The sequence below is a fragment of the Notamacropus eugenii genome, chromosome 1, assembly GCF_028372415.1.
Source record: "Notamacropus eugenii isolate mMacEug1 chromosome 1, mMacEug1.pri_v2, whole genome shotgun sequence".
NCBI classification, from domain to species: Eukaryota; Metazoa; Chordata; class Mammalia; order Diprotodontia; family Macropodidae; genus Notamacropus; species Notamacropus eugenii.
Genome location: NC_092872.1, coordinates 203,896,699 through 203,913,265, shown reverse-complemented (window position 1 = coordinate 203,913,265; position 16,567 = coordinate 203,896,699). Strand labels below are relative to the sequence as shown.

At 35.4% G+C, this 16,567-nt stretch overlaps 1 protein-coding gene across 2 annotated transcripts in view; it reads left to right on the top strand.

The window, feature by feature from the left end:
* IKZF5 (IKAROS family zinc finger 5) overlaps positions 1-16,325 on the top strand; it is a 32,845-nt gene extending 16,520 nt beyond the window's left edge. The window contains exons 1-4 of one of the 2 annotated variants that reach the window (XM_072624819.1): positions 579-801; positions 9,640-9,803; positions 10,543-10,725; positions 12,156-16,325. In XM_072624819.1, coding sequence (XP_072480920.1) covers positions 9,671-9,803; positions 10,543-10,725; positions 12,156-13,099 — 1,260 coding nt within the window. In that variant the 5' untranslated portion in view covers positions 579-801; positions 9,640-9,670 and the 3' untranslated portion in view covers positions 13,100-16,325. Of the gene's footprint in view, positions 1-578; positions 802-9,639; positions 9,804-10,542; positions 10,726-12,155 lie in introns of those variants that run through there. The other variant, XM_072624810.1, reaches the window with a different exon arrangement.
* Positions 16,326-16,567: the final 242 nt, after the last annotated feature.

Here is a 16,567-nt window from a genome sequence, read left to right as displayed (position 1 = left end):
GTTTCAATACTAAATTAGTGCCTGGGACTAATAGAGTGTTACCTAACACGTTAAATTGATCATAAATGATGTGATTGTCAAAACAAAGTTATGTTCATTATGGTACACTTACGAAGTATATACTGTATTTTAGAAAGGATTTACTCAAAAAATGGTTGAAACATAAATGGATAAGCTTCTTTTATTAAAATTTATTAAAATACTTCATTGTCCAATAACACTATTATCAGTGAATTACTGTACTGTGATGAGCTGTTCACTCCCATTGGAAGGGTAATTGATAAAGCCATCTTACATTCTATTTTGATCTGTGAACCAAAAGTTTTTCTAATATTCCAGTGGATCTGTGGTCTCATTGAAGTCAGTATAGCCTCCAGTGAAGCAGATTGAAAACCTCCCATAACCTGCCCATGGCTTACTACTTTTTTTCATGTTGTCCTCCAGATTTGCCCCCAGGGAATGAGGTAGGGAGGGAGAGTACCCAATTTGCTGAGGGCATGCCTCAATTTTACTTGATTCTTTAAAGGATATTAATTAAGCATCCATGGATTATTTTAATATGTGAACAGCCCAACTTCTTTTTTGATTGTACATTTCTTTGGTTTATTTTTGTTACTTTTCCACATCTATAATATGTTACCATCTTTAAAATGACATAAAAGAACAAAGAAGGTTTTGTTTTTCTTGTTGTTGCAGATCACCAGCCATTAAATCTTTGTATGGCAAACTAACCTATTTATTAAATAGCTTTTGATGAGGAAAAAACCGTTTAGCCTAAAGAGTGTTTTAAAGACAGTTTACGTAAGCAATATTTTTATTTGGATTATACAGTTTTTTTATTCCTTTTTTACTGGTTGATTTCTTTATATTCTTGACTTCATGATGGGGATTGGGGGAGAACAAGGATGGGGAGGATGGGGGAGAAGCATACTAATAAATGCAATTGCTTTTATTTTGAAATTTAAAAAAAAAAAGTACCAAGATGTAAAGTATTAGCTAAGTATAAGAAAATTTTGACCATTTTGCAAATTTTTCTGGGAATGTTAATTCTTCTGTGAAAACTCACATTGGACAGATTGAATTTTTTGGCTAATCTGATAACATAAAAGGAGATGATAATAAATAAGCATTTTGAATGCCTACTGTTGTGCCCAGCTAAGCAGTGAAGCAAAAGAGGTAGAATATGAGATACACTTTTTAAAAAAAAATTTATTTATTTTTAGTTTTCAACATTTATTTCCACAAGATTTTGAGTTCCAAATTTTCTCCCCATCTCTCCTCTCCCCCTACCCCAAAACACCATGCATTCTGATTACCCCTTTCCCCAATCTGTCCTTCCTTCTATCACACCCCTCCCTTCCCTTATCTCCATCTTCTCTCTTCACTTGTAGGGCAAGATACATTTCTGTACTCCATTACCTGTATTTCTTATTTCCCAGTTGCATGCAAAAACAGTTCTTAACATTTGTTCCTAAAACTTTGAGTTCCAGCTTCTCTCACATCCTCCCTCTCCACTCATCCCCACTGAGAAGGCAAGCAATTCAGTATAGGCTATGTATGTGTAGTTTTGCAAAAGACTTCCATAATAATCATGTTGTTAAAGATTAACTATATTTCCCTCCATCCTATCCTGCCCCCAATTTATTCTACTCTGTCTTTTGACCTTATCCCTCACCAAAAGTGTTTACTTCTAATTACCCCCTCTTCTCATTTGCCCTCCCTTCTGTCACCCACACACACACACACACACACAGTCCGCTTATCACTTCTCCCCTACTTTCCTGTAGTGTAAGATAGATTTTCATACCAAATTGAGTGTGCATGTTATTCCCTCCTTATTCCCTCTTTAAGTCAAATGTGATGAGAGTAAGCTTCACTTTTTCCCTCTCACCTCTCCCCTTTGCCTCTCTGTTGAAAAACCTTTTTCTTGCCTCTTTTATGAGAGATAATTTGCCCCATTCCATTTCTCCCTTTCTCCTCCCAATATATTCCTCTGTCACCCCTTAATTTTATTTTTTAAGATATCATCCCTTCCTATTCAACTCACCCTGTGCCGTGTGTGTGTGTGTATGTTTGTATGTGTGTATTATGTATATAATCCCTCCAACTACCCAAATACTGAGAAAAGTTTCAAGAGTTACAAATATTGTCTTTCCATGAAGGAATGTAAACAGTTCAGCTTTAGTAAATCCCTTATGACTTCTCTTTCCTGTTTACCTTTTCATGTTTCTCTTGATTCTTGTGTTTAAAAGTCAGATTTTCTTTTCAGCTCTGGTCTTTTCATCAAGAATGCTTGAAAGTCCTCTATTTCATTGAATGACCATTTTTTTCTCCTGAATTATTATACTCAGTTTTGCTAGGTAGGTGATTCTTGGTTTTAGTCCTAGTTCCTTTGACTTCTGGAATATCATTATTCCAGGCCCTTTGATCCCTTAATGTAGAAGCTGCTAGATCCTGTGTTATCCTGATTGTATTTCTACAATACTCTAATTGTTTCTTTCTGACTGCTTGCAATATTTTCTCCTTTACCTGGGAACTCTAGAATTTGGCTACAATATTTCTAGAAGTTTTTCTTTTTGGATCTCTTTCAGGAGGTGATTGGTGAATTCTTTCAATATTTATTTTACTCTCTGGTTCTAGAATATCAGGGCAGTTTTCTTTGATAATTTCATGAAAGATAAAGTCTAGGTTCTTTGATCATGGCTTTCAGGGCAGTTTTCTTTGATAATTTCATGAAAGATAAAGTCTAGGTTCTTTGATCATGGCTTTCAGGTAGTCCCATAATTTTTAAATAATCTCTCCTGGATCTATTTTGCTGGTCAGTTGTTTTACCAAAGAGATATTTCACATTGTCTTCAATTTTTTCATTCTTTTGGTTTTGTTTTGTAATTTCTTGGTTTCTCATAAAGTCATTAGCTTCCATCTGCTCCATTTTAAGTTTTAAAGAACTATTTTCTTCAATGAGCTTTTGAACCTCCTTTTCCATTTGGCTAATTCTGCTTTTTAAAGCATTCTTCTCATTGCCTTTTTGCACCTCTTTTGCCATTTGAGTTACTCTGTTTTTAAAGGTGTTTATATTTTCTTCAGCATTTTTAGGGTCTCCTTTGGCACATTGTTGACTCACTTTTCATGATTTTCTTGCATTGTTTTCATTTCTCTTCCCAATTTTTCCTCCACCTGTCTCTTCTTGATTTTCAGAATCCTCTTTGAGCTCTTCCATGGCCTGAGACCATTGCATATTTATTTTGGAGGTTTTAGATTCAGAAGCCTTGACTTTTATGTCTTCCTCAGATAATATGCATTGTTCTTCCTCATCTGAAAGGGTGGAAGAAAATACCTGTTCACCAAGAAAGTAACCTTTTATAGTCTTATTTTTTTTTTCCCATTTTGGGGCATTTTCCCAAACAGTTACTTGACTTTTGAGTCTTTTGTCAAGAGGAGGATATACTCTAGGGAACTGTAAGTTCTCAGTTCCTCCAAAGTGGCACAATCACGGGAGAGGAGTTTACTCCTCTCTTGGCCTGTGCTGTGGTCTGGGAGCAGCCATAAATTTTTCTGCCCAAGATCCTCTCCAAAGCCTCTACCAGCTACACCACACCAGCGCTCTTCCTCACCCCAGGACTGCCACTCAGGGCTGAGACCCAGATCAGCTGCTCAATTCTCCCAGGGTCTTTAGCCCGAGGACTCCAAAAAATGGAAGCTGCTGCCACTGCCTGGGGCTGGGGCTAAGGCAGGACCCTGTTCCCTTCTCACCCAGGTGAAAGGGCTTTCTCACTGACCTTTGAAGCTGTCTTTGGCATTTGTGGTTTGAGAAATCTGGGAATCACAACTGTTGCCTGGGATTCCACAGCCCTGAAACCTGCTCTAGTCCTGTCTTTGACTAGACTAGTGCTGCATAGCCAAGGCTGGGCTGCACTTTGCTCTGAGACCAGTGTGATAGACCTTTCCTATCGTCCTTTTAGGCTACCTCGGGCTAGAAATCTCTTTCACTCTGTCATTTTGTAGCTTCTGCTGCTCTAGAATTTGTTTCGAGTCATTTTTTACAGGTATTTTATGGGCTGTGGAGGGAGAGCTTCTACAGGTCTGTACTTCTACTATGCCATCTTGTCCCTGCCCCCACCCCTCCTCATACAGTCCCTACTCAAAAAAAGCAACTTCTGATCAGGGAGCTAAAACTTAAATGCATGGTAGATTTTTAAGTATAATTGGACTTGACCATTCTTGTTAAATGGAGTTATTTCAAACTTTTAGTTACAGGCATAGGGTGATGTGGTAAAAGTACTATTTTGAGATACATCTTATAGAAGTGTGTGTGTAGGCTGTAGATGGGGAAGAGAAATAACTAAAATACTTTGTAAACCTTAAAAAGTTAAGCTGATACTACTATACTATCTTGGTGATGATGAAGACCTTGGTTGAGATTGATAGTGGTGAGAAGGAGGCTAAAGGGGAGGATGTGAGATGCATCGTGAAAAAAATTATAAGGCTCAGTGACAGGTTGTCTCTGGGGTTGGAAGGACAGGATCAGCAGGTATATCTGGTTTCTGGGCTAGAACAAGCCAGAGCAGGAGTGTTATGAACAGAAATCAGGTTGAAGGGGAGGGGGTCTGGTATAACAGTAAAATAAAATTGTGGAAGGGCTGATTTTCATCTTCTTAATCTGTCTAAAAAAAAGATATTGTTAACCATCTGATCTTAGTAAAAATGCCCAGCCACCATTTTTTCTTGAAGGTATACAGCTGAGGGTTAGCTAGAACTATCAGGATAACCTTCATAATTTTGTATTTTTAGTAGAAACCATTGTTGAGCTATGGAGATTAGGATGGTCTCTGACATAATCAAAAACCTTTCACAGTTCTGACCAAGTCTCTGAGGTATGATAGCATGGGAAGCTATGTCTATAAGAAGTTACTTTTTTGAGTATTATTCAAAGAAATTACTTTTTTAATATTACCCAAAAGAAGATATTATTCTTATGTCAGCTCACTATCAATACAGGGATTGTAGGATTTCAAACTGTAAGGGAGTCACTGCATCACAAATTTAGAGGCTGAAGAAAGGGAGCATTAGAGGGCTGACCCATCACACCTAGGGGAGACTAAAACCCAGAGAAGATACATGAACTGCTCAAGGTCACTCATGTATTAAAGAACAGAGATGAGACTGAAATTTAGGACTTTTGGCTTCAATTCCTTCACACTACTATACCGTGCTGCTACTTCTGCTTCAACCCTTTGTTTTTAGAGATAAAACAAAGATCTAAAAAGTTCTAAAGATCTAAATGGCATGCTGAAAGACACTCAGCTGGTAAGTGGCAGGGCTGAAATTTGAATTTAAGTTTGTGGGTTCTAAACCCATTGTTCTTTCTACTGAGCCATTCTGTATGATTATAAGTAAGTCCTCAATTGAATTTAGCCAAAATGTAGGACATAAGTAAAGTCTAATTTGAACTAACTCTAGGGGAGTTCACAATGAAATTTGTTTTAAAAAGCTAATCTAAGAAACAAGCATTGACATGGTATAATAGAAGAGTATATTTGGAATTAGAGGACCTGGATTTAAATCCTCACTCAAATGCCCATGGGACCTTGGGCAAGTCATCCAGCCTCACTGGGTCTCAGTTTCTTCATCTGTAAAATGAGGGAGTTAGAGTAGGGGACTTCTAAGGTCCGTTCTTCTAAATCTATGATCCTATGATACAGCTGAGAAGAACCTCTGAAGACTTGAAGATTGCCCAAAATATGCTTTGATTAGTCAGTTTCTCTTATGGAAGGAACATCCCATCCTTCTCAGAAAAACTAACAAGTATAAAGGGAATGTTAGGATACAGAAGAGAATAGCTGTTTTTAGCAGCAACAATGGTGGAAAGTAGCCTTCCCTCTGCTGGTGATGAGGAAGGGATCTAAAGGAGGAGAGGCAGGCACTGGGAATACAGAGAATGAGGTAATCTGTACTCATGCTTTCAGGGGAAATAATTTGTGCATATGTACATATAGACGTAGTAAATATAAAATCAGTTACAAGGGATGGAGGAGGGCACTAGGAGTTAATAGAAGGGAGTCAGGAAAGGATTCATGGAAAATTGTTAACCCTCTTCCTCCTCCACCTCATTATTATGCTATCCATCAATTCATATAAAATTTCAGCTATGGAATTATGAACCACTACCAGAAACTTTCCATAAGCTAGAGGTGAGAAAAAGCTCCCCTATACCTTCTTTAGATCCATTGAAAAGAATTGTGGATGTCTCTAACTCTGTCTCAGTGGTCATTGAAAAAGCAAAAGGATTTTCATGACATCAGCTAAGATGGTTATTTTCAGAAGAGCGATTTTGCAGTTTCAGAGTGAGATATGGCATTAGAGGTTTAGAGACAGCTAATAAATGAATGAATCCTGATGCTGTGGGAAAATATTTATGATTTGCCAAGAACTCACTTCTGAGAACAGTCTGATGAAACACTTCGGTTTTACTGGGTGCTTGCTTTGGTCAGCTCTAATGCTTGTCCAGGGCTTGAATTGAGTTTCTACCAGGGTAAGAGTAAGTGAATATCTTAAGCATCTGAGTCATCCTCTTCTTGTTCATTTGGATTTCATATGAGTTTTGCAATTAAACTACTTTATTTGAACTAGACTTTTGATTTTATTTCATAGAGGAACTTCTTATGCCAATGTAGGTTGATTTCTGTACAACTTCTTACATCATGGGGCACTTAAACAACCAGCATGGACTTGGGCAAACTAGGCAGGACTTGTACCCAGGTGTTCTTGACCTGGAGGCTTGTGTAGCCACTACATTAAGATGCTTCTCACAAGTTAATCATATACTCCCTTATTTAATTATTGTGTTCCTTCATCTGTGTATGTTTTGTTCCCATTCTTACACCCCCCCCCCCCAAAAAAAAAAGATTATAAGTATTCTTCCAGTGATTACCACATCCTGGGCCCTGAAGGAAGATAAGGATTGTAAAGGAGAGGAAGGAGTACATTGCAGGCTTGGAGATGGGGGACAGGTTGGAGGAGGGAGGAAAGGTGCAGAGAAACAGAACATCACGTTCGTGGAACAGCTAGTGGGCTGGTTTAGTAGCTGCAAGGTAGGGTGTGAGGTAGGATAATGTAAAGCAAGACTAGAAAAATTGGAGTGCAATTGTGGAGAGACTTTAGATTGCAGGCTGAAGAGTTTGTCTTTTATCCCACTATAAGTAATAGGGGAGCACAGAAGTTTTGGAGCCAGTGAATGACATGGTCAGAATATTTTGGCAACTATGTAGTGACTAGATTGCGTAGGAAAGACACTGGAAGAAAGATCAATTAGGAGTTTATTATAATGACTTCTGGCAAGAGGCACTCAAAATCTGAACTAGGATGGTGGAGATCAGTGAACTAATGTAAGAGAATTGGAGGTTTAAAAATTTGGAAAACTTTAAAAATACTTCAGAGGTAGGGAACTTTGCAGGAGCTAGATGAGTTTTGGTTTTGTCTTTGTATCCCTAGCACCTTGTTCAGTGCTTTATTAGGTATTTAATAAATACTTGTAGAATTGAATTTCTTGAATTTAGTTATTCAGTTAAGAACAGTCTTCACAGTTCACTGAAGAAGATCCAGGTGTTTCCTGGCATAGTCTCAGAAAGAAACATCCTCTACTATAACGTAACTTGGGTTTTTACAAAAACTAAAACCTTATTCAGTCCTATTATAGCTAGTAGAAATAATGTCTTAACAGGAGATTGGAGATCTGCATAGAGTCTAGAAAAAGGAGAGCCAAAAGATTTGTGAATGTTTATTTACTCATGTCAAGGGGTGAGGACACTCTTGGCTTATGTAAAAAAAAAAAAAAGAAAACACTTACTGATATTTTTCTTGACATAATAGATACTTCCTCACTAAATAGCCTCAGAAACTCCCCCCCAGAGTATCTCTCTTCCCCCAATAGCTTATTGGTTGTAACAGAAAGGAAGGATATATTGTTTAACTTTGATGCTATATTAATATTGACCATTGTATTTGACCAGAATTTTGTTGCCTATCAACGTTATGTTTTTTTATATTATTATACATATTTCAGTGTATTGGGCTTTTTGGTTTAGCTTTCTTCTCCGTTCACCATTTCATGTCTTCCTGTGTGTCCTAGAATTTTTCGTATTTGTCATTCCATATAACCTGGTAATATTTTATTATATATGTATGATTTACATATACATGTAATATTTATGTACTTATTACCCTGTCATTGGGTACATATTTTGCTTGTAGTTTTTTTGTTATCATAGGGCTGTTATGACAGATTATTACTATTATTTTTATTTTTATTTTATTTTGCTGTCAATATCTTCCTTAGTAGTGTAGTCCTAGTAATGGAATCACTGGATTTAAAAAGATGAACTTTTTTTGCATAATTCAAAATTGTTTTCCAGTTGAACTAATTTATAGTCCCACTGGCAATAAATTAACACACCTGTTTTCGCATATTCTGCCTAGCAATTAGTTTTCCCATTACTTGACAATTTTGCTATTTTGATGATCTCTCTTAACAACATCCAGTTCCTTTTTGTGGTGCAGGGGGAAGCAGTTTGGATCTAGAGTCAGAGGACCTGGGTTTTAATTCTGATTCTGCCACTTACGACTTGCATGACTTTGGACAAGCCACCTAACTAATTTGGGCTATAATTACCCTATCTGTAAAATTGGGGGAGAGGAAGTTGGAGATGATCTCTAAGTTTCCTTAGCTGTAAATCAGACATTCTTAACCTTTCCTGGATTCCTTTGGCAATCTGATAAAGCTCAAGGATCTCTTTTCAGAATGACACTTTAAAATGCATAAAATAACATGCATGTAATTATGATAAAAACTAATTATATCAAAATATAGTTATCAGAATATTTTTTAAAAACAAGTTTATGGATCCTAGTTAAGAATCCCTGTTCTAAATATATTATCCATCTATCTCCTTAAATTAGCATACTGTTTTCTAAAGCTGTCTGTTTTATTGAGGGCCGTGGTGAAGTGCGGTTGACAAGATCAGGATAGACCTTCCAGGGAAACTGTACTTTGAGACTGTGCTCATTATGGCTCTTCAGGGCTCCCCCTTCCCCCATGTTGCTGTCTCTGTGAGACAAACAAGAGAATTACAGTAAACAAGGGAGATGTAAAATAGATGCCCTCTAGGCTAACAGTCTTTAAGACAATAAGACTGATCAAATCAAAAGGACAGGAGGCAAGCAGAATGTCACGTAGACTTGCAGTTTCTGTCTATATATACCCTGACCCTCAGATCAATAAATGGAGTTGGCCTATCTTCGCCTGCCTCAGTGTCTTTCTTATTCACTACATCACCGAGCCTCGTGGGGACACAGGCCTTCCGCTACACTGTTTTTTAATTTGATTAGTATAAATTGCCTTCCCTAGAACCTAGCCACCTCTTTCTGGGCTCATGAAACTAATTTTTTGAGTTTACAAAGCTCAAGATTGACCCTTTTCTGGGTACAGCCACTATGAGAGATCCATCTTACAAATCAAACCAACCTCTATTCTGCCACTGTTTAACTTTTAGTTGCAAAGCTGTTTACGTTGTAGGTATCCAATAAATATTGGTTGGGTTGACCTGAACAGTATAAAGTTGTAATTTAATTTTATTTTTCCAGGTATAAGAAATCGTAAACTCAAAAGGTGAATATGGGTGAAAAGAAGCCAGAGCCTCTGGACTTTGTGAAGGATTTTCAGGAATATCTCACTCAACAGACCCACCACGTGAACATGATCTCTGGATCAGTTAGTGGGGACAAAGAAGCAGAAGCTCTTCAGGGAGGTAGATTAATTTTTAAATATTATTACACATTTCACTTATGTAAGCTGCATTTATTATGAAGAACATACAATATTATATGAATTGTTAGCTTTTTTTTGAAAATTGGAATATGTTATTCATTACCATCAATTAGTAATAGAGAATGGTCTTTGTGGGGAGAAACAGACAGATTCTAAAGATTTAATTTAGTAGGAAAATAGTATAGTGAGTGGCTTTCCTAGAAATCTGAGGACCTGAGTTGTCTGTGTCTGTGACATTCGGTAAATTGTTTGACCACCTTGAGCCAACTACTTGGATTCTCTGGGCCTCAGTTTCCTCATCTGTAAAATAAAGGAGTTAGATTAAATGGTTGTCAATGACTCTTTTAGGCCTAAAATTCTATGATTCTTAATGCTGATTGGTACCAAACCTTTAACTTTTATCTTGGGAGCTTAATAACAAAGAAATTGAAGATCCTGATAGACAAATACTACTTAGAATTCAAGTGTACAGTACCATTCACTTGGATGGAAAAGTGAAAAGTCCATTAATTCTTTCAGACTAATGTAACAAAAATCTGTTCTACAAGTCATAATGTGACAACCATGCATATTTGGGGGCATTGATTAAGTGCTTAAATTCACAGACAGCGTGATTAATTAAATCATCATTTATAAATGATTTGGTACCACTTTATACCAAAATATAAAATTGTAGTCATTCTAGAGACTTGATTTCTGTTGCCATACTTTGTTTATAGCTGGGACAGATGGTGATCAAAATGGACTTGATCATCCATCTGTTGAAGTATCCTTGGATGAAAACTCAGGAATGCTGGTGGATGGATTTGAAAGGACATTTGATGGAAAACTAAAATGTCGATACTGCAACTATGCCAGCAAAGGAACAGCACGACTCATTGAACATATTAGAATTCACACAGGTAATGAGGTAATTTCTTGGTGTGGATGTTTAAATATGAATATTTTGCAGTAGTTTAAAAATGAAGGATAACACAAGGTTCACATGAATGAAGAAATTCCCCTTCCCCCTTTTATATATGATATGTGTATCATATATAGAGGTACAAATTAAAAATTGTCAGAGTCCAGAGCACTGCCTGTTTGGTAGAGAGCATTCTTTTCTACAGATCTTCCCACCCTAGAGGGTGAATTGTGAAGATTTGCATCACTGCTCCTACAATGCACCACAAGCCCTGTGCCCAGCTTCCCTCTGGCCCTTTATCATTTGCTTGGTGCTGCTTTATATCATGCTGATCCACCCATTAGTTTTGAATTTTCAATTTGGTAATAATGTTTTTATTGGAAGTTGAGTGTGGCAGGTAGTAATGGTGGGATACTTTGGTAATCAGATATTTCCGAATTATAACCTTATCAGATTTGGCAATCTCCTCAAAAACGTTACGGCAATTTTTATGCATGGTGTACTGATAATCTGGAAATGTGACAATGGGAAAAATATGTCCTGCTACTTATGTGAATTTTGAAATAGAATTGTCTAATTATATGCAAAGGACAAGAACACCATTTATAATTAAGATTTTAGTGCAGTTTGAAGCTATTCAGGCTTAGTTTTAAGCTATTAGTTTAAAACTGCACTTAAAACTTTTGAAACGCCCTATCACATACACATCCACATACATCTAATACATTATGGTGTAGATTATTTACATTATGTACATTATATACATTGGTAGCTTCTCTGCAATTTAAATTTTAGGTGCTTAGAGCAGAGAGATTCCAGACCTTCCCAAGGCCCCACAGCCAGGAAGGGTCAAAAGCAGGACTTGAAGCCTTGTCTTCCTGGCTTTGATATCCACTCTCACAAACCATCCCAACATGTTGATGTAGGGAATATCGTTATTCATCAGATATTGTGATTGCTGCACTGTTTCTTCTCATCTACAAGGTGCTGATTATAGCTAAAAGAAAATTTATAACAGTATGGCCTTAGATAGATCTGGACATCACACATTTTGTGCTGATAAGAATAATTTAAATTATTTGCATATATTTGTGAGATCTTTGTTCCTTGGATTTCTTGTAAGTTGGAATGGACCTCATTTAAAATGATCTAATTTGCATTATAATTATTTGTGTTAAGTGCCTTACTTCCTTTGCTCTTTAAAGGCAAATTGTCTCATTTCATCTCATTTTTGTATCTCTGGTGATTAGCTTTCTTAGAACTAAGTAAATTTTTTGTTAATTTAAATAACCTTTAGTAATGTTTAGACTTGTATTCCAAATTTATCACTTTTCTGTGCTTCTACATTTCTAAATTCAATCAATTTGAGATCATGAAATTTTCTATTCAATGTGCTTCTGTTATCGTATCTTTCCTTTATTTTTACAGGTGAAAAACCTCATAGATGTCACTTATGTCCATTTGCATCAGCTTATGAGCGTCATCTGGAAGCTCATATGCGTTCCCATACTGGTGAAAAACCGTACAAATGTGAATTATGTTCCTTCCGCTGCAGTGATAGAAGTAATCTTTCCCATCATCGTAGACGCAAACATAAAATGGTACCAATTAAAGGTACTAGGTCTTCCTTAAGCAGCAAGAAAATGTGGGGGGTTTTACAAAAGAAGACTAGCAATCTAGGGTATAGCAGGAGAGCACTAATCAATTTGAGTCCACCGTCTATGGTGGTTCAGAAACCAGACTACCTGAATGATTTTACCCATGAAATCCCAAATATCCAGACTGATACATATGAAAGCATGGGAAAAACGACACAGACTGGTGGCCTGCCAAGGGACCCACAAGAACTTATGGTTGACAACCCCTTAAATCAGCTATCCACTCTAGCAGGACAGTTATCTAGCTTGCCACCTGAGAATCAAAATCCAGCATCTCCTGATGTTGTTCCATGCCCTGATGAAAAGCCTTTTATGATTCAGCAGCCCACCACCTCAGCAGTTGTTTCTACTGTTTCAACAAGTATTCCTCAGAGCTCATCTCCTACAAGCCCCGAACCTCGGCCATCACATAGTCAGAGGAACTATAGCCCCGTGGCAGGCCCGAGCAGTGAACGCAGCGCTCACACTAGTACTCCCAGCATAAGTAACAGCCAGCCAAGCACGCCAGCCCCAGCCCTACCAGTTCAGGACCCTCAGCTTCTGCATCACTGCCAGCACTGTGACATGTACTTTGCAGACAATATCCTTTATACTATTCACATGGGATGTCATGGGTTTGAAAACCCTTTTCAGTGTAATATATGTGGATGCAAATGTAAAAACAAGTATGATTTTGCCTGTCATTTTGCAAGAGGGCAACATAACCAGCACTGATACAAAACAATCACATCATGCTTTTTTTTTGGTCTTGCTTTTCTAAAATTTCATGTTTCTATCATCCTTAATGAGGTATCTACTAATTTAAGAGATCATATCTTATGTTTATAAATTGTAAATTTGACAGTGGAGACTAATTTTTCTTGTCTGGTCAGGTTCATTTATGTGTTAGTGATAAGGTAGATAGGATTTAATTTAGTGTGAAGTTTTTTTTTCTCTTTGTTCAGTAGGTAAGAATTGGAGTGCAATTATATCTTATGAGCCTTCATTTAATTTTCCTACATTTAATACCCATAAACACTTTAATAATGCTCATTCAAATCTTCTTAGTATTTCTGTTTATATGTTACTTCAGCTTATAGATATGATTTTGGTACCTTGTAACTTCTACCATGTTCTAAAATGGTGATTTGTGAAAAACTTCTACTAAACCAAACCACTTAAAATGTTAGTGGGAGGGTTATTTTAAAATAACTTTTAATTGATAACTTCATTCCCGTGTTTTTAATTCAGGCAGTTATGTCAGCTAAACTAACAATGGCTTTAACTGGCTTCAGTTTAGGAAATTGCCTTTTTGCCAAGGGAAAAAAATAATACACAGTTTCTGATGTTTAAAAAAAAGTTATGAAAAAATTCAAATACTACCATTTTCTTGAAAAGAAAAAAAACCAGCATATAAAATTAGTTTGAAATATTGTCCACTTCCATGATATAAAATAAATACAATTTCATATTTGTATCTTTTTACTGTTTTGGCATGGGTGAAAAGGTGGTGTCCAATTTCAATTGCATTCACACTAGTGCACTTTCAGCCTATTAAAAAAAATTGAGCTAAGCAAAATAAGTATTTGTTGGAGTGAGGGTACCTGCTATTTCACAGAAGTGTCCCTGAAAATGTCTTTTTCTTTTAACATTATACTTTTTCATTTTAAATTTGTTCTGGTGTTATAGGCATCAGACAGACCAGATAACTAATAGGAGTTGCAATTTCCTCCTAATAATTTGATTACCAAAGACGAACATCAGAATGTCATCCTTTACAATTACTTTTTTTATTCGTGGAAAATATTCTTCAAAAGGTTTTGGGGTTTTCTGCCCTTCCTTCTGTCCCTTACCTGACAATCTTTTCTGAGAAAGCTACAGAAACTTGGATGTGTATAAAAAAATTTTGAAAAAATAATCTAACATAAGTCAGAGCCTATTTAAAACCAGCCTTAAACTCTTATGTAAATTGTAGTTTAGTGCCAATATTTTCTTTGGATTCAAACTGTCATGCTCATTTGCAGGTATGCCAAACAGCAAATAATAATGATAATAATAAATAAGTGTGTGTGTGTGTGTGTGTGTGTGTGTGTGTTTACATCAGTTCAATATTAAATATTAAAGATGGAAGGGTAGCAATAGGGATAAATTTTCCTAAATTTGACGTTTGAAAACTGTAAAGATGATAAAAAGTACTACATAAAAAAGTACAGTGAAGAGAAGGCTACTCTTTTCCAATCATATAATAATTTTAAAAAAAGAAATTAGGTTGGTTAAACAATTATTGATAACTTTAAAATGTAGTTTGGATCTGAAAATTTTACTACATAGTCTTACGTAGAAACTCTTAATTTTTAGGAAACTCTTAATTTTTAGAAAATATTTATTAACCAAAAAGGACCTTTAGACCAAAATGAAAAATATTGATGCCATTAGCTAATAATAAAGCTCCCTGATTGTGCAAGGCTAATGGACTCTCCAGTTCCCACTGAGCTGGGAATGGCTGGAAAGCCATTAATATATGCTTTTGTGTTTAGCATAAATTATAAATTCATCTTAAAGTATTTTCCCAAAACAATTATAAATGTCTCTTATAAAATTTAAAGGTTGAAAGCCTCAGAAACAAACATTTTATTTTGCAGTATTAAATCTCTTATTCTGAAAATCATTCTTACTGTAGGAACCTAAATGTAAGATTTGGTTCTAGTGTCTTATTTTACTGTGGGAGGGAAGAAACAATTATTTGAAACATTTTTTAATTAAAAAAAAAATCACCCTTTATGCCCCAAAATAAAAAATGGAATTTTTAACTTAAAAAAATTATTTGTGAAATTCATATATATATATATATATATATATATACACACACACACTATATTGTCTGTGCCAAACAATGACTTGAATGTTTTTCTGGCAACTAAAAGTGGATTTTTAATGTGTACTTAAAAATTATAAATGGTAGTTTTCCACAATTTTATACTACTATATATTCAAATATTAACATTTGCTATAAACTAAAATAAAGAGCACAATTAAAATTGGCATTCCAGAGTTATTGCCTACTTAAAAACTAAATTTAATTTTAAATGTGCTGAAATGCACTAAATTGTTAAAGGTCAGTTATTAACTTTTTTTTTGTATTGTTTTAAAATTTAGGAATTTAAATTCTGTATTTAGAAGAATGTTAATTCCTGCACTTAAGTATTAAAACACATTTTTCCCCCATTTTATTTTTAAAATGTCAAAACATTTTATAAACAAAATTTGTTGGAAAAAAATTTAACATGCACTATTTATAGTACTTTATGGTTAACAGGCATTTTAATGTTCTGAGACTAAATTTATTTTTGTTCAGTGAACATAACAGTTTAGACTTTAAAGTTGGTAGATAATTTATCTCCACTAATATTTTTTTAAGAAACTGTGAAGATTAACAGGGAATAATTTTTTTGAGATTTTACAAATGCAGTGTATAAATACAGTTTCTTGAAATTCAAGTAAAGACTAGGATTTTCTGTTGGATAGTCCCAAGGGGTATTTTCCACTGCTGTTTCAATACAGAAATAGATGTGTTTCCACAAAGGTGCAGGATTTGTGACAAAGGGAATGGTAAATTACATTAAATTACATAAAGAAATTTTCATAGTCACACCTCATAACTAATTCAGGCTGAGAAAAATGTCTATCCAAATGTTATCCTATTACAGAAAAACATTCCCTGATACTTTTTTCACTGAGCAGTCTTAGTCTATATGCATTGTGTTCACTTTTGTTAATATGTATTTCAATGTAAAGAGCATATTTTGTATTCAGAAGATGAAACATGAGTTATGGATGTAAGATACGTTATATTGTGTAGCGATTACAGAAAAATTTAATGCCGAATAACTCAACAGTAGCATAGTTCATGTTGTGAAGCTTTGCTTTTGTAAAATATGAATAAAATAATGCTTTCTAATGACTAATACTCTTTTTAAAAAAAAATCTGCAACCCAATTTATACTTAGTTAACTAAGCTTGAATATAGTGTTCTGATATCTGCAAAGCACTTTAAGCACATTGTTTTATTTGATCCCATACTAAACCCTTTGAGGGAAGTATTCATTTTGCAGATGAAGAAACAGGTTCAGGAGAGGTTAAATAAATTGTTTATAGTCACAGTGTTAAAGGCAAGAGTCAATCAATCAATAAACTTTTAAGTGC